Source organism: Gavia stellata, chromosome Z, assembly GCF_030936135.1.
Source record: "Gavia stellata isolate bGavSte3 chromosome Z, bGavSte3.hap2, whole genome shotgun sequence".
Taxonomy (NCBI): domain Eukaryota; kingdom Metazoa; phylum Chordata; class Aves; order Gaviiformes; family Gaviidae; genus Gavia; species Gavia stellata.
This window is the reverse complement of record NC_082637.1, coordinates 57,510,751-57,538,709: the sequence shown is the minus strand read 5'-3', so window position 1 is coordinate 57,538,709 and position 27,959 is coordinate 57,510,751. Positions and strand designations below refer to the sequence as shown.

Below are 27,959 nucleotides of genomic sequence, written 5' to 3'. Positions count from 1 at the left end.
CTCCACGGTGGCCGCCCTGTGTCTTGCCTTCCCTCTCTCTCCTGCACTCCTGTACATGCCCCCAGAGGCAAGGGTGCAGGTGACTGGAAATGTGAAAAGTCACCTGATAGAATGCTGCCCGACTCCCTTCTCTCTGCACAACATAAGCTCTCCTTGTCTCAGTCTGCTCAACAGACTGCAGTTTGCTGCAAATGCAAAACTGAAATCCATCTTTGTACCGCCTACTTACAGTCCAGGGGGCTTGTACATCTTCTTGCCTTCTGTTTCTTTCCCCAAACCTCTCTTCTCAAAAGGAAGCTCTATTCTGCTGCTAGCGATGCATCCTGAGGGGTGGCTATGTTGGTGTTACCCTGCTTTCTGTGTGTGGGCATTCGTGTTCACATCCTTGATTAAAGGTAGGCTCTCTTTGATATTAGTCTCTAAAATATTTTCTAGTCACTGTCTCTGCTTCTGTTTTCCTGGAATTAATTAAATGTAAAGCTTCTACCAGCTGTTTCTAACCTGAAATCTGTAACATTTCAACAGTATTTTAAAAGAGCTAAAGCAATACTAGTTTTCACACATAAAACTCCTCATTCTGGTTTGGTAACTAACTGAGAAACTGTTTCTAGCAAAGAATGAAAATTAAATAGGAGTTCTAGTAATTCCATTTGGTGCTTGAATTTTGCAATTGCTTAAATAATGCAGGCTAAAGATGTGCACATTCGGTACTCACACCTTCAAAAGTGAGAACTTGGTATGTTTTTGTTCACTGTTGTTTGTGATCTATGGTTAAATATGCTGGAGTGATTTCCGTGCACAAGTCTCACTAAGGTTCAGCAGCGTTTTTGCTTTTAAGACACTACGTCTTTTCTGAAAGTCTGACTTCTGCTGATAACCAAGACATGTATGAATTACACTGCTTGTGTTAGCAAGGCATAAGGCATTGTCTTAAAGCATCACCAATGGGATGAACATCTGTAACTGAAGTATAAAAATGAAAGGCCTAAATACTTGTCTGTTCCTATGACTGTATTTTAAAGCATATGTCTGTTAAGAAGCCAGTAGGAAAATTTCAAATCAAACATGATTTTAGACTCACCAGCTTTAGTCATTGAAACATTGGTAAGAAACTCTTGTTCCCACAGCAGGGTACTTCTAGTCACAGTGCGATGGATGAGGGCGTAGAAATCTGAAAAGGAAATTTCCTTTTTGAGTGGCGTAATACATGATACACAAACATCCAAACTTTACAGACATCCATGTATCTTCTCTGGATGATGCTAAAAGGATGAAACAAAACATCATGTCATGGAAGTTTTACTAGAATTTTCTTTCCATACATGTAAGTTACCAGTAACCAACATTTCAGCTTTTAATTGTGATAATCCCCTGAATCTAAGTATGCTTTGTATCATCTTAGAGGCAAGAAATGTCATTTTTTTCAAAAACAGGGGAAGGATGGCCTAAGCTTGAAAACAGTGCAGTATGCTGAGACTAAGCATCTCCCTGTAGGACGTCTGTGCAGCCACAGGCCCTTGTGTTCACTGAAGGAAATGTGAATTGCAAATTTATGTCCTATGCTGGGCCAGAGACCACACTGCCTGACACAAACCCCTTCTATTTTTAGTATTTGCAGTCATAGAGGCTTATCATGATTGCTTTCCTGACATGTTCTAGCGCAGTCTGGGACTAATGCAAAAAGTTATGACCATCTGAAAAACTAATTTTTCCTCAGCTGTGTCAGTAATATCTTTGGCATCATCATAGAGCTTTGATAACACAGCTGTGCTCAATATGAGGAGCAAGTTCTAAATCTTTGCCTCATAAAGTATTTTGAATGTAAATGCTGTATTATAGTAGTGCATTGAAATAACAAAGTTATTCAAGGAAAGTATTTTTCTGAGCTGATGTCACCAGAGTCCACATGATTTAATCTTTTGTTTTGAAATCAAAGTCTGTAGCTTTTAGCACTGTGAAAATAACTATTTCAGGTTTGGGCTGTATCTAACAGATTAAGAGCATTCTTCTTAACTCTGCAGTAAGGCAGCTCAGTGCCTGTCATATACCTTATTCCCACTAAGCCATCTGGTCTGTCCTGCACTGACTGGGGGTTACAGCTATGATCTGCTTGTTCCCAAAAAACAGCTCTGTATTACAAAGATGCATGCTATTCTATAAGAAATTTCAGTATTTCCACTGTTTTTTCTCGTAGAACTTAATAAATGAACTTCATTCAGAGCAAAAATTGTGCTATCTAAAGAGCTGAAATAGCAAAGATGAAGACAAAATATAGTCATAGTTTTTAAGACTAGGAGGCATCATTATAATTACCTAATCAGAGTCCCTGACATAGATTTTGATCCAGTAGTTGCAGCCTCAAGCTTTTAATTTCTGAGTGAGTAGCTATGCTTTTCGTAAACTCTCAGTTTTACCATAAAAACTCCCAAAGATTAAATCCACCACATTTCTACTTTTTCTATGTCACATCGCCTTATTCTACTTTGGTCTGATACCATGGTGGGCCAAATGGAGGCCCATAGGGTAGATCCGACTTAGGAGGCATTTCCATTCCGGCCATTACCTTACACTTTGAGGAGACAGGGAGCAGTGGGCAATGTCCTCCAGGAAAATGCTTTCAACTGACAGCATACTGGCAGCCCTCTTCCCTCTGTGCTCCTGTGTCTTGATACATGGTCACAAGCACAGGATCCAGAGGTATGGTATGGACTAGTATGTTATCCAGCATCTTCTTTCCTTCTTCTTTACCTCTGACATAGCTGTTCTTTATCTCTACCAACACAGATACCACAGCCTGTGAATCAGAGGAACGGTTATTTCACAAACTCTTCTCCCAGTACAACCAGTTCATCAGGCCAGTGGAAAATGTGTCTGAACCTGTCAGAGTGTATTTTGAAGTGGCCATTACCCAGCTTACAAATGTGGTAAGACTCATTACAGAATACTGCTGAGATCTGGGAATGGTTGCAAATTGCTAAAGCAGCAGGTGTAATTGTGATGGTTGCACCTACAACTCTTATAGCTGATGTTGTCATGTGTGCATATGTGTACATGCTGAGACCTTTGCTGTTCTTTCTGTCAGCTGAGTCGCTCCAGTTGCTTGAACAAGCAGTTCGAACTGCACAGATTCATCTTCTTACTCTGTAGCGTCAAATCCTTCTGCTCTGGACAGCAGCCTCTGCCACCCGGAGCAGCAGTACCAAATGCTCAAGTCTGCTCTCCACAGGGCGAGCCCACTCCAGAGACACCTCATTGTGTCCACGTTATGTAGCATGAGGTCTAGTTCTCCTGTGGGGCCCTTGTCATTTCCCAGTGGTCCTGAGAGATAAAATCTTTTTTTTGCATGCTTTTTTAATCTGTTTGTTTCAAAATAACCTAAGAGTCGTGCAGCCTGCAGAGTGGTGTTTTAAAGCATGGAGTTGGGGATGAATGTTGTGTGTTCTGGGGTGCACTGTATACAAGGATGGGTGCGTCTGAGGTGGCAGACCTGCTGGGCAGGGCGGAGGGACTGTGGAAGAAGCAAAACCTGACCTTAACACTTGCTGAAGTCTGTTCTGTGAAGCAAATTATCCACAAAACAGAGGCTGAGTTTTGATTCTGAGATACCTAGTTGATTCCATAATGAAGTGACAGGCAAATAGTGAGGGGCAACATTCAACAGCAGCCAGGGAGCTAAGTTTATACTATAAAAGAAGACATTTTAAGTCCTCATGGTGAAGGCAGTTGTCACCTTTTGGAGTTCCTTTGTCAAACTGTTTTGTTTCCATGTTGCAGTAGGTTGGCAGGTTTCAGCAGTTCTGTCTCACATTGTAGCCCCTGGCTCCCAGTGCTGTCTTTGGAGAAAAAACCAAACATCATAAGTAAATCAGTTGGATTTTCTCAAGAAAGAGTAATGATTTTTACAATAACTTAGATAGTTTAACCCATAGACAGGAAGCCGGCAGGCCTTTCAAAATGATCTTTGTGCTTAATCTTTAGTACGCAATGTTGAAAATTCATCTACGACATTTTCTATCTTTGGCTTGTAAACATCTTAAATTTTTTGAGTCCACATGCTTAAAAAATAAGAACTACCCGAAGCAATATTCTTGCAGATATTTTCATTGTGAAAGTCAGCCTGCATTGATAAATATATGCAATATGAGTCTTTCTGAATACTTTCAGGCTGAAGGCTCATTAGAACAGGATCCAATATTTTATTTTTGTGTCTCTTGGCAGCACCTTCCTGATTCATTACTGATTGGCAATAGCAATAACTGACTGTAAAAAGAAGGTCTTAGTACAACAGTGACCTACTTCAGCACTGGTTGAGTGTATCTACTCTAGAGGTTTGGACAGACATGCAAGAACACTGTAGTACAGAAGCAATTTTCCTTGAATCTTGAACAGTACTGTACTGTGTAAACAGAGCTTTTTAAACACTGAATCCAACAAAACAGATAGCCACCAGCAGAACCTTATTCCTCTGGTGCTGGTCAGAGCAATTGTAAGTTTTGTGTTCTCCAGGTACTCAGGCCCCTGGCAAAACAGTGCAGCTCTTTGTATGTGTGATATTTGTGGGGCATAATTTTTCAGTAGAGCTTTAAAAATTTTTCAGTAGAGCTGCACATGACGGTGCACATGACTGTGCACAATGCCTCCTGAAAATAGCCAGAAAAAATCTGCTATCAGAATAAGTTTGTGGCCATCTCAGGATACTGTAACTGATTCATGGAGTGAAGTTGTGCATGCCTGTGTTTCTTTCTAGGATGAAGTCAATCAGATTATGGAAACAAATTTGTGGCTAAGACACGTAAGTGACTGCCTTGCATTTCTCATGCATTTTGCATTGATGTGATGAAATGTGTGTTACCTTGTAAGCTACATCTATAGAATAAGTGCTTGTTTTGTAACAAGGATTTTAAAAGTATGAATAAGGAGAAGCGCCATTAACCAAAGCCACATTTGAAAAAGTAATTTCTTTATTCTCATTTTCAAGAAGTTACATCTCCCGTCTTTCCCGTGTGGTATATTCTCCTCCAACTTCATAATCATTGGTTTATCTGGTAAATGTAGTTGGATGTACCCATTAAAGAGTGATTAAATATGCAGTTCTGCAGTCCTAGGCCATCTGCATATTGAAGATTCCAACCAAAACATTTATTAGCAAAAGGAACGTGCCTCTATTTTTCCTGATGATTTTAGCATTTATACATAGACAAAGATCCTTAGAAGACCTAAACTGCTGAGAAGGACAAGCCAACTTCCACCAAAACCAGTTTCCTTCAGGCGCTGATTGTGGTCCACACAAAGCTTTCTGTGAACGATACTGTACTTACGATCAGGATCATCAGGGTAGGCTGCAAGAGCATGGAGCATGGCACCATGATAGGGCACTAGATAGCAATGCAAGAGAGCTGCTGGGCATCCCTCCCTGCCCCTGACTTGGTAATTTGCTACCGCTGTGGAACCAATAATGTCCCCTGGCAGCAACTGCCTGTTAGTGTGAAAACTATGCTAGGGCACATGGAAAACAAGGAGATGACTGGTGACAGACAGCATGGCTTCACTAAGGGCAAATCGTGCCTGACAAATTTGGCGGCCTTCTATGACGGTGTTACAGTGTTGGTGGGTGTGGGAAGAGCAACTGACATCATCTGTCTGGATTTGTGCAAAGCATTTAATCCTGTCCCACATGACATACTTATCTCCAAATTGGAGAGACGTGGATTTCATGGATGGACCCCTCAGTGGATAAGGAATTGGCTGGATGGTCACACTAAAAGAGTTGTGGTCAGTAGCTCGATGTCCAAGTGGCAACCAGTGACGAGAGGCGTTCCCCAGGGATCAGTTTTGGGACTGGCACTGTTTAACATCTTTGTCAGCAACATGGACAGTGGGATTGAGTGCATCCTCAGCAAGTTTGCCAACAACACCAAGCTGTGTGGTGTGGTTGACACGCTGGGGGTGAGGGATGCCATCCAGAGGGACCTTGACAGGCTTGAGAAGTGGGCCCTTGTGAACCTCATGAAATTCAACAAGGCCAAGTGCAAGGTCCTGCATGTGGGTCGGGGCAATCCCAAGCAAAAATACAGCCTGGGTGGAGAATGGATTGGGAGCAGCCCCGAGGAGAAGGACTTGGGGGTGTTGGTTGATGAGAAGCTCAACATGAGTCAGCAGTGTACACTCGCAGCCCAGAAAGCCAACCGTATCCTAGGCTGCATCAAAAGAATCGTGACCAGCAGGTCGAGGGAGGTGATTCTCCCCCTCTACTCCACTCTCGTGACACCCCACCTGGAGTACTGCGTTCAGCTGTGGGGCCCCCAACTTAAGAAGGACATGGGCCTGTGGAGTGAGTCCAGAGGGCCACGAAGATGATCAGATGGTTGGAGCACCTCTCCTATGAAGACAGGCTGAGAGAGTTGGGATTGTTCAGGCTGGAGAAGAGAAGGCTCCAGGGAGACCTTCTAGCAGCCTTCCAGTACCTGAAGGGGGCCTACAGGAAAACTGGAGAGGGACTTTTTACAAGGACATGTAGTGATAGGACAAGGGGTAATGGCTTTAAACTGAAAGAGGGAAGATTTAGATTGGATATAAGGAAGAAATTCTTCACCATGAGGGTGGTGAGGCACTGGAACAGGTTGCCCAGAGAAGTTGTGGATGCCCCAATCCTGGAAGTGTTGGACAGGGCTTTGAGCATCCTACGGTCCCTGCCCATGGCAGGGGGCTTGGAACTAGATGATCTTTAAGGTCCCTTCCAACCCAAACCATTCTAGGATTCTATGATTCTATGATATGTACCTCCTTTCTCATTAGGATGCTGTTCTCCTTTGATGCTGGCCTCCTTTAACCTGCAGGGTGCACTCTCATGACAGCAGCAGCAAGGCCTGTATTTCCTCTCTGTGGTGGGGAGGTAACCTTGCACAGGTAAGGGTCTATACTGATGTAGCAAGACACATGAGAGATCTCAGCATGTCAACAGTGGATAACAGTTTGCATCCCATCCTCTCACAGAGGAGTGAGTAGCAAATCAATGTGAGCAATATTCATATATGTCCAGTGTTTCTCCAAGTCATGGCCTTGTTGTCTTTTGGACCATTGTCCCCTTCTACATGTGCTGCACTTTCAGTCTTTATCATAGCGTGTCGTTTTACAGGAATATCTGAGAAGCAGATATTTGCTAGTAAATACAAGGTTTTAAAATCCTTGTCCGTTCTTCTTTTAGATTTGGAATGACTACAAGTTGCGATGGGATCCCAGAGAATATGATGGCATTGAATTTGTTCGGGTACCAGCAGATAGAATTTGGAAACCAGATATTGTCTTGTATAATAAGTATGATGAACACTTTTCCGTTTTACCCTTTCTCTCAAAAGTACCCTCTTGCAGTGTCCATGAAAGACGTTTTTCTTTTCTTTGCCTCATTTGTCTTTCTAGTGCTGTGGGAGATTTTCAAGTTGAAGGCAAGACCAAAGCCCTCCTTCGCTATGACGGAATGATCACCTGGACCCCACCAGCTATTTTTAAAAGCTCCTGTCCTATGGATATTACCTTTTTCCCATTTGATCATCAGAACTGTTCACTGAAATTTGGCTCATGGACCTATGACAAAGCCAAAATTGATCTTCTGATCATTGGATCCAAAGTAGATATGAATGACTTTTGGGAAAATAGTGAATGGGAAATAGTTGATGCTTCTGGCTACAAACATGACATCAAATATAACTGCTGTGAAGAGATCTACACAGACATAACATATTCCTTTTATATTCGAAGGTTGCCAATGTTTTACACCATAAATCTGATCATTCCCTGTCTCTTCATCTCATTCCTGACTGTGTTAGTTTTTTACCTGCCATCTGACTGTGGTGAGAAAGTGACTCTTTGCATCTCTGTGCTCCTTTCTTTGACTGTATTTTTACTGGTGATCACAGAAACGATCCCATCCACCTCTTTAGTAATTCCCCTCGTAGGTGAATATTTACTCTTCACTATGATATTTGTGACTCTGTCAATTGTCATCACGGTGTTTGTCCTGAATATACATTACAGGACTCCAACCACACACACAATGCCCAAGTGGGTAAAAACCGTCTTTCTTAGTCTGCTCCCCAAAGTCCTATTGATGCAGAGGCCCCTAGAACAGCAGAAAAAAAACATCTCCAGGAAAAACAAGAAAGGATCAGCCAATGCAACAGGCAAGCCAAAGCACAGCAAACACAAAGATACCAAATTACACAAGGAGCAGCGATGCAGTCACTGTGATAAGGCAACTGAACTCACTGCCACCAAAAGAAGACAACTAAGCCATCATTCACTGAAATGGATGGCAGAGCACGTGGAGTACTCCCCAGAAGTGAAGGATGTAATTAGCAGTGTTCAGTTCATCGCAGAGAACATGAGGTCTCAAAATGAAACCAAAGAGGTAAGGCAGGTAACCACCCAGCTGGGCATGGGGCCACACTTCCAGCAAGTGAAAACATGATCTAGGAGGGCAGCCCAGAGGAACTCGAGTTGTTGGGTCTAGAGAAGAAAATTTTGAGATTTGTGAATGGGTCAAAGTTTCCTACAGAAAGGGAGGACATAAATCATCCATTGGGGATGGAACAATAAAAGTGATCTCATCTGTTCTTCTTCTATCCCCAGTGGATAATTTAAGCAGCAAGACAGTTTTAGATTAGACATGAGGCTCACCCTTCAAAGGAAAAGAAGCATCAGCCTGTTGCGGCCATGAGGAATAAACTTTGATCAGCAGTGATTCAGGCAGAGATGATCCTGCCATGGGGCAGGGGATAGACTAAATGGAACCTTCCAAGGTCTCTTCCAACCCTACTTCTGTAGATCCTGAGAAGCACCCCTCTTCCACTGCTCACCAGCTGCTCAGCCCTGATAAGCAGTGACATCTCAGTACTAAGCAGAGTGCTTTTCTGTGTTAGTAACGGAACAAGCAAATTTGGGAACTGCTTTTTAAAGAACAGGGCTTGTCTAGCAATGCGGTAGTTGATCTGGAGAAGAACTATTCTTAGCCAGTGATAAATCTGGTAAAGATATTCCTTTCAGAATGCTGTTGTCTGTACTTTGTTTCAGTCGGGTGTGTTCTGATTTTTGATTTCTGATCAGTGATTTGACTGATTGTGGCATCAGCAATACAGTGTTTTCAGCCATGACAAACATACGTTGAAATAAAAGTTGATTTTTGTGGGAAGACAGCTGAATAAAAACAGACAGCAGATGAATAAAGACATATTAAAATAAAAGAGAGAGAGGGGTTTAAAAATGAGACTTGGCATTTGAACTAATGGATTTGCTTGTGTGAGGTTATAAATCTTCCATCCTAACTGGGATTACTGTCGTAGAAAATGATGCACATTGGAATTTAGAGAATTCTGGGGCCATGTCCTCAGATGTTCAAGATGTTTTTAAAAAGTGTTTAGAACCTAATGAAACATTTATCTTTGATATGTCATGAATTATTTGCTTTTGATTTTGAAGTTTTTTAGATACTCTATGATGGCCAAATCAATTTCAAAATTAAATACTGCTGTATTTGTATTTAAAAACACAAATACTTTGTGAGGGAAATGTTGAGAGGTATTCTATCAGAATATTTTGTTGAAATCAGCACAAATTCATGCAACTTCTGTGCAACCCAAAAATTACTTTTTTCCCCCCCTTTTTTTCCCCCCTTTTTTATGTCCTGCTGAAGAAGTTGCATCTGAAAAGTCCGTAACTTTCTGAATAAAGGGCTACAGATAAGGCCTGGTGACAGAATTCATAGGATGAGTGGGTAACACATGCCAGCCCAAAGCAAAGGGCAGGAATCTATCAGCACAGAGGAGGATGGGGATTGAGCTGAGCCTTGCTTAGTACCTACGTCCTTAATGTTTTGCTTAACCCTAACGTTTTAGCCCTGCTCTCACTGCCACACCAGATGCATAAAACAGATCCATATTCAGCTGATTTCTCCGATGCACTCCAAAAAAAAAGAGGCTTTGCATGAAGCAGTCCGAATAACATGCCACCTTGATTATACAGCTCATAATAAGTCTTCCATTGCCAGTTTTGCTGATTTGCATTTTGCAAATCTGTCCTGCCACATGAAATTGTATTCTTAGTCTGGTGGGTGCATCAGCAGCTCTGTATATTACCTTTCAAAACATACTAGGGATGGGAAGCAGGATTTTTCATTTGAGAAAAATCCTCTCTTCAGGGAAAAAAGGGGGTTTGTTCTTAGGCAAGCACTGAGGAAGTGATTCTGCAGGCTGCTTCTGCTTCACCCAGATGTACAAAGACATGGGTGATATCATGCACTAGTCCTGTATAAATAAAAGCCCTTTAAAAATTGTGGCAACATTTACAGCAGCTGGCATTTTTGCTGCTTTTTTTTTCACAAGAAGTACAGCAGCAGCCTCTTGGGAGAAAACATCAAGAAACTGGGAAAACAAGTGGAAGATCCCTCAGCAGAGAGCTCTTAACCAGTCACTAGTTTTATATGAGTGAATGTTCTTCTGATGCAGTGGTCCTTGTATGTAGGTATAGTTTAAAGGACAGAAACTTCATTAAATATGGTTCTAAGGTATATTTCTCAGACATACAAAATCCACTCTGGCCTGCTTAGCACATGACATTGTGGTTTGCTCAGTCAGGGCCCGTGCTTTACTATAGCCCATGTGTCTAGCTGTCCAGTTTGCTGAAATCAATAGGGCTTGATGGGAGCAACAGTGTGGAAAATCAGGCCAAAATAGCAAACTGGCTCTTGTGTGGGCTGTCAGGATCTAGTGATGTGCAGCTATGGTGATTCTGCCTGCTGTTAAACCACCCCACTCTGCACCCACCCCATGATCAGGTCCTATTGTTAATGTCAGCGTCACAGCCATAGCTTGCCAACAGACTTGAATATTTAGAAAAATTCAGCAGACTAGGACAGTTTTGAATGTTCTCAGACAAAAATTGTAAATACTATTAGAAAATCAGCTCCCTCTAAAGACACTTGAAAACTGCAGTAACTATAAGCACGACAAACAACATTCTTGGCTGCGTGTATGTTCTTCCTCACATTCAAAAGCACAAGGGACATTTCTGCTGCATAATGTCAACTCACAATTGCATGTTACATTACATGTAGTTTATCCTTTTCATTTTTTTTTTCTCTTGCAGGTGGAAGATGATTGGAAATACGTAGCTATGGTGATAGACAGAGTATTTCTCTGGGTATTTATAATCCTTTGTGTGTTTGGGACTGCAGGGCTCTTTATCCAGCCGCTAATAGCAGATACATAACTTGATCCACTGCTTTTTATCCACTTTTGTTCTTGTTTCATTTTCGGTTCAGAACTGTCCCGTATATTTCTCTCCTCTTACATAACCTCTCTGCTCGTCGCCTCCTCAGCACCCAGCCACAGAGGAAAGGAGAGGAAGAGGGAAGGGTTCTCTGGGAAAGCAAACAACCCAAAATAGAATGAGGACTGAAAATGGGAGATGAGCATGTGGTCTTTCTACGATGGAACGCCTGGGATTTTTGGAGTGCCTGCCTGTCTTTCCCTCAGTGAGATCAGCAATAACAATCACACTGAGGATCACAGGAGCAGATTGAAGTTACTGAGCTTTTCCCTTGGTTTCTGTACAGGGGGCTATTAGGACAGTTCAGGCACTTCTGAGTGCACTGCCCAAAGAGGACTCTACCTGGCTTCATTTTTCTTGCCTGATCATAACTCTTCCTCAGCTTTGAGTTAATTTACATTTTCTCTCTATTTCTCTCATTTTACAACAGCTAGTCTTTGGTATGGCACTTAGATGAGGTACCACAGTCCTACTGACTGGACCAATGCTCTTTTTTGTGTTCTTGTGTAGGGCGGCCAATAATAAAAATAAAAGTACAATCAAACCAATCCCTTGACCTTGTAACATTTTCAATACAATCTAAAAGAAGGGGTCCCCATCTTCTGCAATGTATGTACACAAATGAGGGTCCCAGATCAAAAAAGCATATGTTTATGTTTGAAGTCAGACAGGTCTAAAGCACTCAATCATAGTTGAAGACAAACCAACAATGTTGTGCACTGCACGTAGCCTTGCTGACACGAGTTGCAGTATCCTAGAGTGACCGAAGAGGAATAACCTGGATGCACTATGGAAAACCAGAAAAGACCTGAACTATGTAAGGCATCCACATTTGAATGTTACCATGTAAGGCATCCACATGCTTCTAAAAGCTTTAAAAACTAGTTCATCTGCCACTTAACTTTGGATGTGACCAAAGTCCCCTTTACTTTCTGATACTGAATACCAGACCTTGGTGAGCTCCAGTAGGATTTCGAAGCCACAATGCTTTCATCAGGTTAACAGTGGTCCCAGTCCACAGGGTCTGCTCTGAAAACTCTTGTTTGCTCAGACTCAGACATAAGCCCAGAAGGAAAGGGTTTGTCCCTGAGTAGCTCCTCATCACAGACAGAATGGCTTGACAGCATTAGATTGATCTGAGTTTTCCTGTGTTTTTAAAACCCAAGACCAACTTGGATTACACACATCCCAGCAGGAGAAGGCTGGCTATCATGAATCCTATGCAAAGCTGGGCACCTTGGTCTGAACAGCTCTGCAGCAATTTTCTGTTTGCTGGTTCCTCATGGGTCAGCGCTGTGTGTGGACCCTGTAACTGTAGGGACACTTCCTGTGGGACTAAGGTTGCTGCTGTGTAACCAGGTTCTCAATCCTAGTGCGCTTAATCCTGAAACACTTTGTGGATGTGCACCTGATGTGGTTTCTGTACTATGTGGACAGTTTACCCTCAAGTCCCTTGTCTGTTTAGACTCCTGTTGGTTTTGTGCTGAAGGATTCTTCTCTAAAAGGCACTATTCCAATTAAAGCCAATGGCTTCAAGAGTAAAAAGCCCTTCTCTCTTACAGGAGGCTCTAAATTTAACTGTGCAGTGTCAGTGCAGTGATTTCAATGTGTGCCATTTATCAGTGTCTGCTTTGAACCTCACCAATCCTTGGAAAGTATGACTCCCTGTTTCTGAAGTCCCTGACTGGCCTTTTACTCTTTTTTGATGCTCCATAGTAAAGAGAATAGGACTGAATAAATGTATATGTCAGAGATAAAGGTGGAATGACAAGAATATAACTGTCTTAATCAAGTAGCTTAATATGTAAAGCCATGATTTTCTAAGAGAAAAACATATTTTCTGTAATCCCCCTGAATGTTGCATAATTATGTAGCGACTGACAGACAGATATATGAACAAGCATGGTTTGTTTTGTCAGCCTGTCAATTAAATATCACTCCTGGGATATACTTTCTTGAAGAACTTGTATTTTTTTAAAAACTCCCTGCTGTACAATGTGTTTAGAGCTGCTACTAAATGACATTTGCTATGCTGACTGATTAAGCAGAAAGGAGGAGCTTTTGCTGCGACTCGGGAAAAAAAAGGAGAGTTTATCACCTTTGGAAGAAGGGGCAGGCAGCTGAAGAAGAGTACAACGATCTCGTTAGGTCATGCAGAGAGGGAATTAGGAAGGCAAAAGCCCAGCTAGAGCTCAGTCTGGCCACGGTCATAAGGGATAACAAAAAGTGTTTTTACAAATACATTAACAACAAAAAGAGAGCCAAGGAGAATCTCCATCCTTTACTGAATGCAGGGGAGAACATTGTCACGAAGGATGAGGAAAAGGCTGAGGTACGTAATACCTTCTTTGCCTCAGTCTTTAACAGCCACAGCAGGTATCCTCAGGATATTCAGCTCCTTGAGCTTGAAGACAAGGATGGAGAGCAAAATGAACTCCCTGTGATCCAGGAGGAAGCAGTTAACAACCTGCTATGCCACCTGGACACTCACAAGTCTATGGGGCCTGATGACATCCACCCAAGGGTGCTGAGGGAGCTGACAGAGGAGCTTGCCAAGCCGCTCTCCATCATTTATCAACAGTCCTGGTTAACAGGGGAGGTCCTGGATGACTGGAGGCTTGCCAATGTGACGCCCATCTACAATAAAGGCTGGAAGGAGGATCCGGGGAACTACAGGCCTGTCAGCCTGACCTCAGTGCCAGGGAAGATTATGGAGAGGCTCATCTTGAGGGCGCTCACAGGGCACGTGCAGGACAACCAAGGGATCAGGCCCAGCCAGCATGGGTTCATGAAAGGCAGGTCCTGCTTGACCAACCTGATCTCCTTCTATGACCAGGTGACCCGCCTAGTGGATGAGGGAAAGGCTGTGGTTGTTGTCTACCTGGACTTTAGTAAAGCCTTCGACACTGTCTCCCACAGAATTCTCCTGGAGAAGCTGGTGGCTCATGGCTTAGACACGTGCACTCTTCGCTGGGTGAAAAACTGGCTGGATGGCCGAGCCCAGAGAGTTGTGGTGAATGGAGTTAAATCCAGTTGGCGGCCGGTCACAAGTGGAGTCCCCCAGGGCTCAGTTTTGGGACCGGTCTTGTTTAATATATTAATCGATGACCTGGATGAGGGGATAGAGTGCTCCCTCAGCAAATTTGCAGATGACACCACGTTGGGTGGGAGTGTTGATCTGCTCGAGGGTAGGAAGGCTCTGCAGAGGGATCTGGACAGGCTGGATCGATGGGCCCAGGCCAACTGTATGAGGTTCAACAAGGCCAAGTGCCGGGTCCCGCACTTGGGTCACAACAACCCCAGGCAACGCTACAGGTTTGGGGAAGAGTGTCTGGAAAGCTCCCGCACAGAAAAGGACCTGGGGGTGTTGGTCAACAGCCGGCTCAATATGAGCCGGCAGTGTGCCCAGGTGGCCAAGAAGGCCAACGGCATCCTGGCCTGTATCAGAAATAGTGTGGCCAGCAGGACCAGGGAAGGGGTTGTCCCCCTGTACTCGGCACTGGAGAGGCTGCACCTCGAATCCTGTGTTCAGTTTTGGGCCCCTCACTACAAGAAGGACATTGAGGTGCTGGGGCGTGTCCAGAGAAGGGCAATGAAGCTGGTGAGAGGTCTGGAGCACAAGTCTTATGAGGAGCGGCTGAGGGAGCTGGGGTTGTTCAGCCTGGAGAAGAGGAGGCAGAGGGGAGACCTCATCGCTCTCTACAATTACCTGAAAGGAGGTCGCAGAGAGGTGGGTGTTGGTCTCTTCTCCCATGTAACTAGTGATAAAACAAGAGGAAATGGCCTCAAGTTGCACCAGGGGAGGTTTAGGCTGTATATTAGGAAAAATTTCTTTACTGAGAGAGTGGTCAAGCATTGGAACAGGCTGCCCAGGGAAGTGGTGGAGTCACCATCACTGGAGGTGTTCAAAAAACATGTAGATGTGGCATTGTGGGACATGGTTTAGTGGGCATGGTGGTGTTGAGTTAATGGTTGGACTTGATGATCTTATAGGTCTTTTCCAACCTTAATGATTCTATGATTCTGTGAGGGGAGGGGGAAGAAAGGGAATTTGAAAAGGAGAGCTGCATTCTGAGCCCGAAAGCTGACATCTGACTGCCAGCATTCACTGTTGCAGTCTATGACCATAAAAACAATGAAAATATTGTGGCTGACAGTGTACTGCATTGGTGTCTTAGGCATAATAGCTACTACCCCATAGCCAGTAAGCTGGCTTTAGCAAAATCCCTGGCTTTTTGTCAAAGCATTCATAATTGTACAGCTCCTCATCTCCAGTTAGGAGGCCTCTATGCCCCAGCACCGTCTCCCTGTCTTTGTCATTTACAGTACTACACATCTCTCCGTCTTGCCTCTGGACCTCGGACAGTTTAGCTCATCAGCCTGGTATCCTAAGAAAGTAAGATTTACAAAGTCATGTTCTGTCTGAGTGTACTATTTTCCCTTCCTTCCCCCCACCCAGTAACTTTTGGAACTTTCTTTTGCCATTTTCAGCTATGTTTGACACATTCAAGACTGGGAGCCTTGTGTACTGCTGTCAGCTTTGTGAAAGTAGTTGGCTGATTAGAGAGAGTGAGGGAGGGGGACATGATGAGCATCTCACCTTGGAGAAAGCTGCAGTAGAGGCCCACCTCTGAGCAGTCATGGAAGAACCCACACCAAAGTGGCATTTATGCTTGCCCCAACTCTTGTTGGGGGACCTTCTAACTGAAATACCAAGAAAAGTTTCAACCAGAGCTGGTGCCATCTCCGACACTGAGTTGGGTCACACACTGCGCACAGCCACAGGAAAAGTACCCACGTTCATTGCGGAGCACACAGAGTGGTGTGTCTATTCTTAACCCATCATCTCCAAAGCCACATCAGCAACATGCCTTATTATATGTCCCAGTGTAGCGCTGGCAGCAAGAAATCTCCTTTCCTTGAGAGTGATGGCATCTATGAATCAATTCCAAAAGCACAGAAGCAATTTGACAGCTCGACCAGCTCATGACATTCTCTTCCCAAGGGACACCATCTTTCCACTTTCCCCCACTAAAAGGCCCAGAGAAGTTTGTCATATTTGTCTCTTGATGAATGGATGATACACATGGTCCTGCCAAGCAGTGTCCAAGCCCTGGCAAACCCGTGCCCAGAAATTAAGGCAGCACATGTTGAGGCAGTAGTAAGGCAGAGGGTTGCTGGGTTTTTTTAAGATTTGCAATTTGCAATTTGTTGTCATCCACAGGCAGAGCACATGGAGCAGAAGGAAGGAGCCTGTCAGAGGACTGTGTGCCCAAATGTCCTCCCTAGTTTTGTTTCGTAGTGACAGGTCAGGCTGTGGGGCATGCTGAATGCATTTGTGGGTCAGCAGCAAAGAGATTCAGGGAAGCTCAGAAAGAGCCAGCACAAAGAAATAATGAGTAGTGAGACTACAGATGTAGTAGTCCCAGATGCAATGCTAGGAAGACCAGAGGCCAAAAGCCATACCTGTGTGGTCTTCATACATCTCTCACTCCAAGGACCTGAGGTCTGCTGACCTTTAGCAGCATAAGCCAGAAAAAGCAGCTTGGCATCAGACACAGCCACGTGAAACACAGCCATGAGTTGCCTGCAGGTGGGCAGCCGAAATGTCAAAGGTGAGGACAGGACCATCTGCCAGCTAAACACCTGAAGCACTTGCCCAGGAGAGGATTTTGTCATCTGTCATGAGTAGCAGGCAGCCCCCTGGCAGCAGTGCTCAGAGGGAAAACTAATTGATTTCAAGAGTCTGTAAATGCTGGAAAGAAGAGCTTCCTGGCTGTTTTCCTACGGATATTTCACAGCACTGGCCAGGGGAACAAACTGACTCAAACAATGCAAAAAGAGAGGAGCATCTGGTAGTAAAGTCAATGTGTAAAAGTTTTATACCAGTGTCTTAACATAAGACATCTATCTGTCTGTATATGCTCAACTAAATGGGTCTGTTCTAGGTTCCTGCAATATAATAACCAGATCTGAATGCTCCCTCCTCAAACTCACACAGAGAGCTAAAAAGTTGTGAGGATTTCCCAAGAACATGACAACCCCTCTGTTTGAATAGATTTGAGACAATGCTTTTAAAATGGACTACAGCCTAGATTTTGTTAACAACAAAACAACGCAGCCCAGCGTATGAGCACTCTCACCCCAGGAATCATTTACTAAATACATCTTTATTAGTAGTGATTGCACAAGAGAACAGAACTTTCTGCAGTGACACAAGAAGATGGGATGATATTAACTCACAGAGGTCTGGTGTGCACACATAATCCAAACACAAGAATACCTCTGTGTATTTTTAACACCTAACCTCCATCCCTAGGGAGAAAGTTTCAAGGCTAGCTAAAGATTTAACAGTAGATTCACATTTAGGTTGTCGAAAATTGGATTTCCAAATCCATTGCTAGCCTTGAAAACATCTGCAAGTTCTGAATGGGATTTTCTAAAGCACTCCATGTTGGCAGAACATTGCCCCAGCAAGGGTAGTGAGAGCTTCACCTGTTCATTTTCTGTCAGGTCTCATTTACACTTTTAACAGCTGTTTCTAATCATGCAGAAGGGTCCCATTTAAATGAATCAAAGGAATGAAATTCTGAATTGCCTGGGAAACATGAACAAGCCAACACCCAAAGATGTGTCTTCCCAGTACCCAGCCCTGTCCCCAGCTCTCAGGAAAAACTCCATTTCTGCATAAACCACAAGTTTCATTTGCTGAAAACGATGTCTGCAGCTTCCCTCCAACTGAACTGTTTAGGAAGGTCACTGTTGCTTTATGGAGTAGCATAGCCACCTTTCTCCATGTGATATGCTTCAGGTGATCTTCCACTTCTCTTGTGAACAAGCAGGTGCAGGAATCATAGTTTCTAAATGCAAAGCATGGGGAAAATCCTTACTTGTTGAGCCTTTTGATACATTACAGAGCAGCAGGCAAAATTGCAAATAATACTGAAATGTGGGTAACACCCTGTAGCTCCCTGATGGCCAAGAGGACAGATGAAGTGTGCATGCCATAAAGGCTGGTAGCAGATGGGCAGACTGGTAAGTTCTACCACTGCTGAGCTGACCCTGTAGCAAGGTGAGGCCACAGAGTCAAGGGTTCAAACATCCCATCTAAAAAGTATTTGTACTTTTTCTGATGCGCACGCCATGCGATTGTCAATTCTCACATATGCACAAAGCAATCCAGAGATTTTGTGGGTTTTACTTGGAAATGTAGATAAACTGAGTACTGATTTGTGATCCTACTATAACTTCTTTTATAAAGTAGCATTTTAATTGACAGATCTGCCTTTTAAGTATAATCATTGTGCCAGAAGTACTATTTCCAATTTTAACTAATAATCTTGGCTTTTATTGTAATATAACTAAGCTACTAGTAAAATACTTATAACCCAATGGTGCAACCCCCATTCACTTTAGGACTCAGCTGCGCACCAACCCCTTCTTTGATCTCAGCCAAATCTGTAACTGGTAGAGTTGTATGAAGATAGAAATCTCTAGTCAATGCCCACTGTTACCGCCACCTTCCCTTATTCTTGCTGTTGCTTCCCATCCTGTCCAACAGAGACCAAGCTTGAAGGCACCACCATCCCTTGGCATTATACATGTTGTATGCTACTGTGGGAGCATTTTCTGCAAAGTGCTGTTCAGCCACATCTGTAACGCAGGGGTAAAGATGAGAACCGAACCCGTCACTGACGCCACCAGAAATAACCACAGGAAGATCCGATCCAGGACTTGAGCTACAAATTTCCAGTCTTGGACAACCTGGGAAGGAGACAAGGAGAACAAACAGAAACAGTAATGAGCCCAGTACTTTCTTGATACCACTACATATATTTCAGCTCCAAAAATCTGTTTTTAAAATTAGAATTTTGTAGTGTGCTGTATGGGTCACCTTTTGAGCACCCAAAGCTGCAAGTCACTCAAAACACTAAAACAATTCCATAGTTTCACACACATGGTAATCAGACTTCTTTCAGCCTGTGCAAATGCTTATAGCTAAGACCCTATGTGAAAGTTTGCAGATTCAAGCTTGAAGGTGGCTTTATAATGAACTGGGTTTCTTTTCACAGAACAACATTTCCCATGAAGTGCCAGGACTTGGCTCTAGCACAGCACTTTGATGCAGACATTGCTTCCAGAGCAAGTGGTCCCATTGGCTTGTGTTTGCTTAAGTGCTCTGTTGGCTCAGATTGTACGCATACAGGAGGGGGATTTTGCATTGTGAGTACTGGCACAAGTCTGCACACACAAAAGAGCTATTTATAAAAGCAATTCAAGGGACTTCTTTTATTAAAAATTATTTCAGCTTCAAACAGAAGGCTTCAGTCCCAGTGACTATATTCTCACATATTGCATGTTTGATTTACTGTTCATCTTTCTGATGAAGTCCTCTCAGCACAGTTTGAACAAAGCCCTGGCTTTTGCTATGAGGGTGCTAACTGAAGTTTTTCTCTTTCCATATGCTGCTAGGTGCATTGCTCTGCTGTCCTACCCTCGCATGAGATGCATTGTTTATGCACACAGTAATTCACCATTTTAATAGCCAGGTGGATTGTTGCGAGAGTGAGAAAGATGGTAGTTAGGGACTAATCTGAACGGATGTTAGTGAAAATCTAGAAGACCTCCACTCAAAACAGGGCAGCTACACTCTGCATGGTCGCTGGGAGGCTAGGTCTGAGACCTAGCAACTGCCGTAGAGCCTGCCTGTAAGTGTTGTGAAACATACACTTTCAGAGCATGTGACAGTTCAGAGGTTTTCCAGATTCATGTCTATCCCCAACTTCAGCAGGATGAGGTTGTTCAAATAATCCCAAAACAGGAACTCCTCCAGGAGAGGCTGCTGTGGCCTCTTCTGTTTGTGAAGAGCAGGGACTCTCACAGCACAATACAGTTCCCTTTGAAGCAATGCATTTTCCCAAAAAATGTATTATTTATCAAGCAGGGGAAGTTCCTCAGGTGAGAGCAGGAGGAAGAGGCAAAGGGAAAGGCATGCAGAAAAGGTAAGAGCTTGGAAGCCCTTGCTGTCAAGGAAACTGTGATTCCTCCTTGCCCTCCCTTCACCTACCTGTCTGATGAAATGTTCCTTTTTAACATGCCTGGAAATGTATCGAATGGACTCAGCTGCCTTTTCCAGAAAGGCAATAACAATTTTCTCTCCATCTTTTGCTTGCTTGTATTTCTGCCTCCCCGGGAGCTTTGATTTCAAGGTGGTTTTCTTTTCTTCAGTCTCTGAGAAGGAGTAACGATCTACATGGCCCTTCATGCAGAGCAGCCGAGGCAACTTCTGGAGGAAGAGTCTTTTAACCCAGGGAGCCATGGGATGATAAGTTGCTGAGGAGCGGTGGTGGACGTTGATAACAAACACAGTCACGATGATAGAGAGGGTCACAAAAATCATGATGAACAGCAGATACTCACCGATCAGAGGGATGACTTTGGAAGAAGAAGGGATTATTTCCTCAATCACTAAAAGGAAAACAGTAAGGGAGACTAGAACTGATGTAGACAATGAAAGCTTTTCTCCTTCATCTGAAGGCAGGTAAAACACCAGGACAGTTAGAAATGACAATCCCAGGCAAGGGATTATTAAAAAAAGAGTGTAAAACAGCGGAAGGCGTCTCAACACAAAGGAGTAAGTGACAAATGGGTAAGAGTACAGCCCATCCTTCCTGTTGCCTTTCATACCTTTGGCATTTAAGATTTCCCACTCCCCATTATCAAAGAAGTCTTTCCTGTCTACATTTTCATCCACTAAAATCAAGTCCACCATACTGCCGTCATATGTCCATGACCCAAACTTCATGGAGCAGTTCTGCCTGTCGAAGGGGAAGAAGGTCACATCCATCGTGCAGGAGCTCTTATAACTGGCCGGTGGCGTCCAGGTCACCACTCCATTGTACTTCACTATGACTTTGGTCATCAGGGATCCTTCAAAACGTCCATCAGCACTGGGAGTTGGACAAGAAGAAACAGTACCAAGTTCAGGACTACATTTGCCCCAGTTCTACCCCCTCACAGCTCTGCTTTCTACTCATCACCTGGAGCACAAGGGAAGCCAACATTCATACTGCCTAAGGAAGCAGCCTTCTGACAGCACATGCAAGCTTCACGGTGGCTGACATGCCTTGCCCAAGCTCTGGCCTAAGCCTGGAGCGAGGAGCCATGCTACTCACTTTTCAAACAAAACAATGTCGGGAAGCCACAGGGACTCAGAAGGGACACGGATGGCGGTGATCCCACCGTATTCCTCTGGATTCCAGGAGAGCTTGTGATCGACCCATTCCTGTAACAAGCCAGCAGAGTCCTCTGCCCACTCATACACGACAGTTTCATTCCTCCTCCCACTACCTGCCTCAGAGGGAGTGCATTGCACAGCACAATGGACAGAGCTTGGTGTAAAATTGCCCAGCTGCAGAAAGGATGCCAGGTAGGCATGGCTGGGAGATGTTAATCCCCACAAGCACTGCCACTCCAGCCACAGGTGGGCCCCAGCAACCCATCCCTTTCCAGGCAACCTTAAGGCAGGCACTCCTGAAGAGGACTTGACTCTCATTTCACTCACCACCATGCCCAGCCTACCTGAGGGTAGTTGAGAAGGAAGGAGCCACTTCCATTGGCTATGGCACCTCTTCTTCCCTCTGAGAACCAGCCCACAGTGTTTTTGGCTGGCACTGACCCCATAGAGAGCCAGCTGGCATGGCTACTAGAACCCAAGTGACAGAGAGGTGGCCTTTAATTACTTTTCAGTGGAGACCTGGCTTTGTTTTTCGGATGGGAAGATCCTAGCAAAGTGACTCTAGCAACCTGGAGATTTCCACAGAGATGCACTGGAAAAGCAGCTTTCTGGTCCCCATTCATTACTGATGTGGGTTTTCACTTGCCCACAGGAATAGCAGCAAGAGGAAGCAAGTGCTGTAGACTGTAGTCAATACCAAGAAGCAGAAGATGAACCACTTTCCATTAAGCTCCAACACTAAGAGCTCCCCAGGGATGCGGGGGCCTCAGCCTTCTCTGGGCAATTTCCTCCATGACTTAAGGATGAACCAAAAAGCAATATTCTCTGCTCCTTCTCCCACCATATTGTTCCCTTTCACTTCTTCAATTCCACATGCTTTTCACTGCTATACCTACAGACACTTGTTATTGCAGTCCTTTACAGTATGACAGCAACCCAGAGCCTCAATAGAGACCTAAACACAGACAGTGAGAACAAGCGTCTTCCTCCTCCAGGTGCAGAGAAGGGATGGAGCCCAAGGTCATGAACAGGTGGCTGGTAGACACCCCTCCTACAATCTGTCCCAAGGCACAAGGAAAGGACGGTTGCCCAGGGTGGTACCATGGCAGGATTAATGGCCCCACTACCTGCACCAGAAGAGATACGGACCCACTCTCTGAACTGCCCAAATGGCTGGCATCTCCTGTCAGACCTAGCCCTCCACCCCTGGGTCCTCCTGCTGCTGAAGGAGGAATGGGAGCTGTTCAGGTATGGAAAGAGAAGAGGGGTCATTGCTGCTCTTAGCCTCAGCAGCAGGGACAGAGCACACCACTTTTAGTGTGAACTTTTCTCTGTGGATGGGTATCTACCAGATGTTTCCAGCAGCCTGGGCTATTAGGTGGGCACAGACTCACATGTGTCCTGGACACCTCCTGTAACAGGTGCAAGGGGATTAGGCTGGAAACATACCTGTTATGCAAGGGGATAGTCAGGGCTGACTGCAGCAGCCAACACAGTCAGCTCACAGCCTGCACTAATACAATAGAAGCAAATACTCTGTGAGCCACCTGGAGATGTAATCATCACTCTGGAGTTGAATTGGAGCAGCCCCTTGGCCTGGGTTATTCGCTGCATCTGCAATAATCCTCCCTCCCCCCTGCCCTGCATTGATTTCTCTCCCAGCTAAAGTGCTCTTTTGTGTCTGCAAGGCAAATGGTTGTGTGTCTTCTTACTAGAGCAGAAAATAGATTGTGTGCAGACTTTGAAGATGAGCAGTTTAAAATGGGAATCTCCCTATGGGCTATGCTGACATAAACTGTAGCGGCAGATGCGAAGGGCCCTTTCCTCCCTTCTCCCTTTCTTCCAAGCTGCTCCAGACCCTCCCACTGCTCTCCTCTTCCTCCAGTTCTGCCAAATTCCCATCTCTGGGCTGTCACTCAGGTGCTTAGCCCACAGCAAGTGGACCAAGAAACACTGGACCGAGATTCTCGACCCTTGCTAGTAGACTCCGTAGTTTGCCCGAACCCAGAGCCTCAGCAACTGGTAAAAGCTCCTTTGCACCTTGTGTGTCTGCCTGCATGCACATCATTAAGTCCCAAGATCTTGAGCATCTGGATGTTTGAGGTAAAAGAAAAAAAAGAAAACCCTTGGATTTAAGCTTTGCTCGCCTAAGAAAAGCCAGACTCTTGCAGAGAAATGATGACTCTTACTCCCCCTCAACCTCACACACCCAGGGTGAGGACCAGAGTTCCTTGACCTCCCCAGATCCTGCAGAAGGACAGGGTCTGTGTCATTAGAGAGTTCTGGTTTGTTTTAGTGTTTTTCACTTTTCCCTACCCAAAAGAAAAAAATATTTTAATTGTGCTTAGTTTTATGGACCTTTTCCTAGCTGTTGTGCTTATGCACTCTAATAATCCTCCCATGCACTGGATTGCACGTGGGACCAGTTCACACTAAGCCTACAGGAATGCATGACTCCCAAAGCAGGACACCTGGGTCAGGCCACAGGTATTTAGTGCTCAGCCTGACCCCCGGGGGCATCTGCATGTGCAAAAATCAGACCCTGTGTCTCACTTATTTTCTGCTCCCTTTGCATTTCATTTGGGCCTTGATGTTCTCAACCCCGCAGATAGAGAAATTCTGAAAATTGCAGTACTGAGTTATCCTAGGGAGCTGCCCTGCCTAAATCTGAGCAAAGTCTCCAAAGGCCTCCAGAGAAATCAGCATGTCTACAGTGCGGACTCCTGGGTAGGTCCTTCTTTTAGCCACAGCATGAGGCAGAAGGATCAGATACAGTGGCTTCCCCTTCGTCTTCCCCCACACCCAAGAGGCAGTGAGTGGATGGTGGCATGTCCCTACCTCCTGTCGCATGTTTGGAGTAAGCTGCAGCAGAACCTGATTTCCCACAGCTGTCACCACTCCAGTCTATGACTCTGGGGAGGTCAATGCTGCAATATGAACAGGGTGCTCAGCGTGGATGGGCTAACCCGAAATGTCCCCACACAGGTTCATGCAGCAATGGAGAGAGGATGGGTGGGTGTCTGTCTGCATTAGCATCTCAGGTGTAATGCCCTGGGGCAGCCTGGACTTTGGCCTGCTAATGTGAGTCAATACTTCAGGTCCCTCTCTTCTGCAGTCACTGTAACCTGCCTGAAGATGTCACCCAGCCAGAGGGATGAAGGCTGCCCCAGGGCATAGAAGACTTTGCTGTCCTGGATGGAGCAAGCAGCCAAGTCTTCCCTAAGAAGGAGATGGTCAGACCCAGGATGGTCAGACCCAGGAATATTCTGTCAAAGGCTGCAAAAGGCTGTAAAATCTTTCTGGGGACGCTTGCAGGAACAGAGAGAATGAGGAGGGTGGAGTGGGTTGATTTCATACCTGCAGGCTTCAGGGCTTGGACCTGCAGGGGGAGGTGGGTACTGTAGCCTGAAAGGAGAGAGGGTGGGAATGGGGAGAGGACAGAGGGGTGGCAAGCGGTTACCTTTGTAGGAGGGCTCTGCTGTCTGCCCAAATGGCTACTCAAACAGAGTGAGGAAGCCAAGATCTGGCTCTGTGTACATGCGAGGCTCTTCTATTGCAGCTGAGAGTGGGGAAAATGCAATACCACAGTTCTTTCAGGGCAGGCTCTCAGCAGTTGTATTCGGATCAGCAGCATATTTCCCCAGCAAAAGGGGAAATTCCTGTCCTCCCTGCAGCAAGGGGAACTCTGAGCTTCTCCCTTTTCAAGGGAGAGACCATCTTTGTATATAATGTCCATACGGCCTTTAGGGGTCCTGTTCCATCCAGCAGCTCACACTCAATGCAGCAGTACAGGTACCGGACTGAGACCAAAGACTGAGCTGCACTTTTCCTCCACCAGCACGGCGACCCCTGGGAACCACTTCCCATGGCCTCATTTCAAGTATGGTTTGGGTTTTATGTCTTCTGCCTAGGATCAGCTGACATGTTTATAGATACTCACATGGCTGAGAGACTTAAAATAGTTGTCACAAGGTCAATAAACTGGTACAATATAATCTAAACCAAATGCAGTGTTCTTCAGGAGTGAAGAAGAAAGGAGACCTAGCAGTTCAACTTGCAACTTTCCCCCATTTGTGTAAATTATCGTCAATTCCGGAAGCAATTATGTTCGAGAGATCTGATTAATTTGCCACAGATTTTAATGCGGGTGGGGCAGGTAACATGCTAGCCTTTTCTTTCTCTGTACTTAGGCTGAAGAAGAAATCTATCTGAGGCACCACTCTTAGCTTGGGCAAGACATACAGTACTTGAGTGACCTCCAAGTCTGAGACAGGATAGTCCCTCAGGGCACACACAGCATCTCAGGGACAGCCACTGCAGTATCAGGAGATGTTGATTCCCTGTAATACAGCTGACTTGAGTGCACAGCTGGGTTGCAGGCCAGGAGAAGAGGGTATCCTATTTCCTAAAGGCCCACCTGCCTGCCTTTCTGCCCCTTTATGCATTTGATGAAGTGAGAGGAGTGAAGTAAAAACTTCAGGCAAGGTAACATGGTGCTGCTTTTTTCTGGCCACTCAGCATCACGGAAGGGGGTGGATGGCGCAGTGGGCGGCAGACTCGGATGGCCGCTCAGCTCAGCAGCCCCACACTGTAAAGGGAGGTCTGATTTGGTCTAATTTACCTGCTTCAGCCACACATTGGTTGTCATCAGCTGATTCTTCTCATCCTAGGGTGACACAAGATAGAGAGGATTGCATTACCAAAACAGCCAGCAGAAACAGACCCTATTCCTGCTGAGTCCAACCCTGTGCTGAGCAGAGGAGATCCCTATGGTCCTGTTTCCCCATGGGCCTGGGCTCTTCAGTCACTGTTGGGGGAAGTGAACTGACTTTCTAGGTGCTGTCCTTGCTCTTGCTATGAGCTTCTGAGGGTAGAAAACCAAGGTCTAGCATTTCACAGCAGCCCAAAGGAATCAGATGCCAAAGAGCAGGGAGGCAGCAGGGCTTATCCAGAAAGTGGGGTCAGGACACACACGGTTATGGGCTCACAGGATGGCTCATCTCCCCGCACTGCTCAGCCTGGAGTGAATTTGGGAAGAGATCAGCTGAAACATTGTCCTGAATGTGTAAATAAAGCACAAAAGTAGAGTCTGCCTTCCGTGGCACAAGGGGATGCTGCCAGGGTCCGGGGGATGTGAGGAGCACACTGTTGTGCAGGTTCCTCTGGGCCCTGTGCAAATTCCACTGTGCATTGCAGTGATGGAGGGGAAAGGAAAGGGAAGGGAAACTCTCCATGTGGGCAAAAACATGGGATTGTCTGTTTTGCCTCTAGTGTCTTGTCTGAGTGGCCACCTGGGTCAAGATATGAGCTGTCTTTGACCTGGATGCAAGCTTGCTTAGAGTGAACAATGTCCAACCAGATCTACCCTTCTTCACCCCTGCCCTGTAGCTGCCTTGTCATTAAATTCTAAACATAAGCACCAGGGACTGTCTGGCATGGAGTGTTGATTAACACATGATGCAATGAGGCCTTATTCCCTGAGAACAGTGGAGAAAAAAGGACCTTCATGTTTGCTGCAAAACAAACGAGTCTTATGGCCCGTGCTGTGCATGGGGCAGGAGATCATATCACCAGCACCGCATCACACTCAGCATTTCATTGCCTGACCATCATCACTTTGCATTTCGTGTGTCAGGAGGCAAAAGCCAACAGCATCACCAGCACTCCCAGATGGATGCATGACTGTCTATAGAAGAAGGGATGTTTTACCAAGCCCAACACAACACTTACCACATCCACAAGCTGTGATATCTTTAACCCAAAAAGCACTTTGATGGTGTCGTTGGAGTTTTCCACGGGGCGGACCCATTTCTGATAGCCTTGAAATAAGTGCTTGAGGAGTGCATCCTCATTTTCAGCGACTGAACTGAAGGCAGCCACATCTGGAAGAGAGCGACAGAGAGTGGGCGTGTGCCAGAAAGCAGTCGTGGAGAACAACACGACCTGAAGAAGTGAAGCAGAGCAATGATGTGAGACAAATTTGCCTCTGGGCAGCTCTTGTCAGTAAAATCCATATGAATTCAGATACACAGACTCTCAGCAGAGCCAGGGCGAGGGAATGGGAAGGCAAGACAGCCCAAGCCCAACTCACACACAAAAAAATCATCAGACCAAAGCAGTGATGGCTTTGTACTCTGTTTCTGTTTCCGGTGGCCTTTTTGTGTTGAGTCAACGTACTTGCCCAGTCTTTCTTGTTTACTATTCTTTAGAAGATCTGCAGGCTCAGAGCATCAGATGCTCTCTTTCACTCTTGAGTAGTAAGTATCCAGCCTGATAAATGTAACCCTGAGAAAGAGTTCTGTTTTTTCAGATACCTGTTGTGTACCACAGAGACCTGGGGCCACAGGGGAAATCTGGTCACTGTGGGGCAATCCCTGGCTGGTTGGCTTGCAGCTAGAAACAG

At 45.1% G+C, this 27,959-nt stretch overlaps 2 protein-coding genes across 2 annotated transcripts; one reads left to right on the top strand and one right to left on the bottom strand.

Annotated features, from left to right (window-relative positions):
- Positions 1–111: 111 nt before the first annotated feature.
- CHRNA6 (cholinergic receptor nicotinic alpha 6 subunit) lies at positions 112–11,259 on the top strand. Its single transcript, XM_009817179.2, is given in 7 exon segments — positions 112–234; positions 236–395; positions 2,785–2,924; positions 4,748–4,792; positions 7,205–7,314; positions 7,417–8,404; positions 11,137–11,259. Coding segments are annotated over 7 exon segments (1,689 nt in total).
- An 8,862-nt stretch (positions 11,260–20,121) lies between these two features.
- CHRNB3 (cholinergic receptor nicotinic beta 3 subunit) lies at positions 20,122–27,442 on the bottom strand. Its single transcript, XM_009810613.2, is given in 5 exon segments — positions 20,122–20,328; positions 20,330–21,269; positions 21,495–21,604; positions 26,178–26,222; positions 27,287–27,442. Coding segments are annotated over 4 exon segments (1,284 nt in total). The 5' UTR covers positions 26,205–26,222; positions 27,287–27,442.
- Between the last annotated feature and the right edge of the window lie 517 nt (positions 27,443–27,959).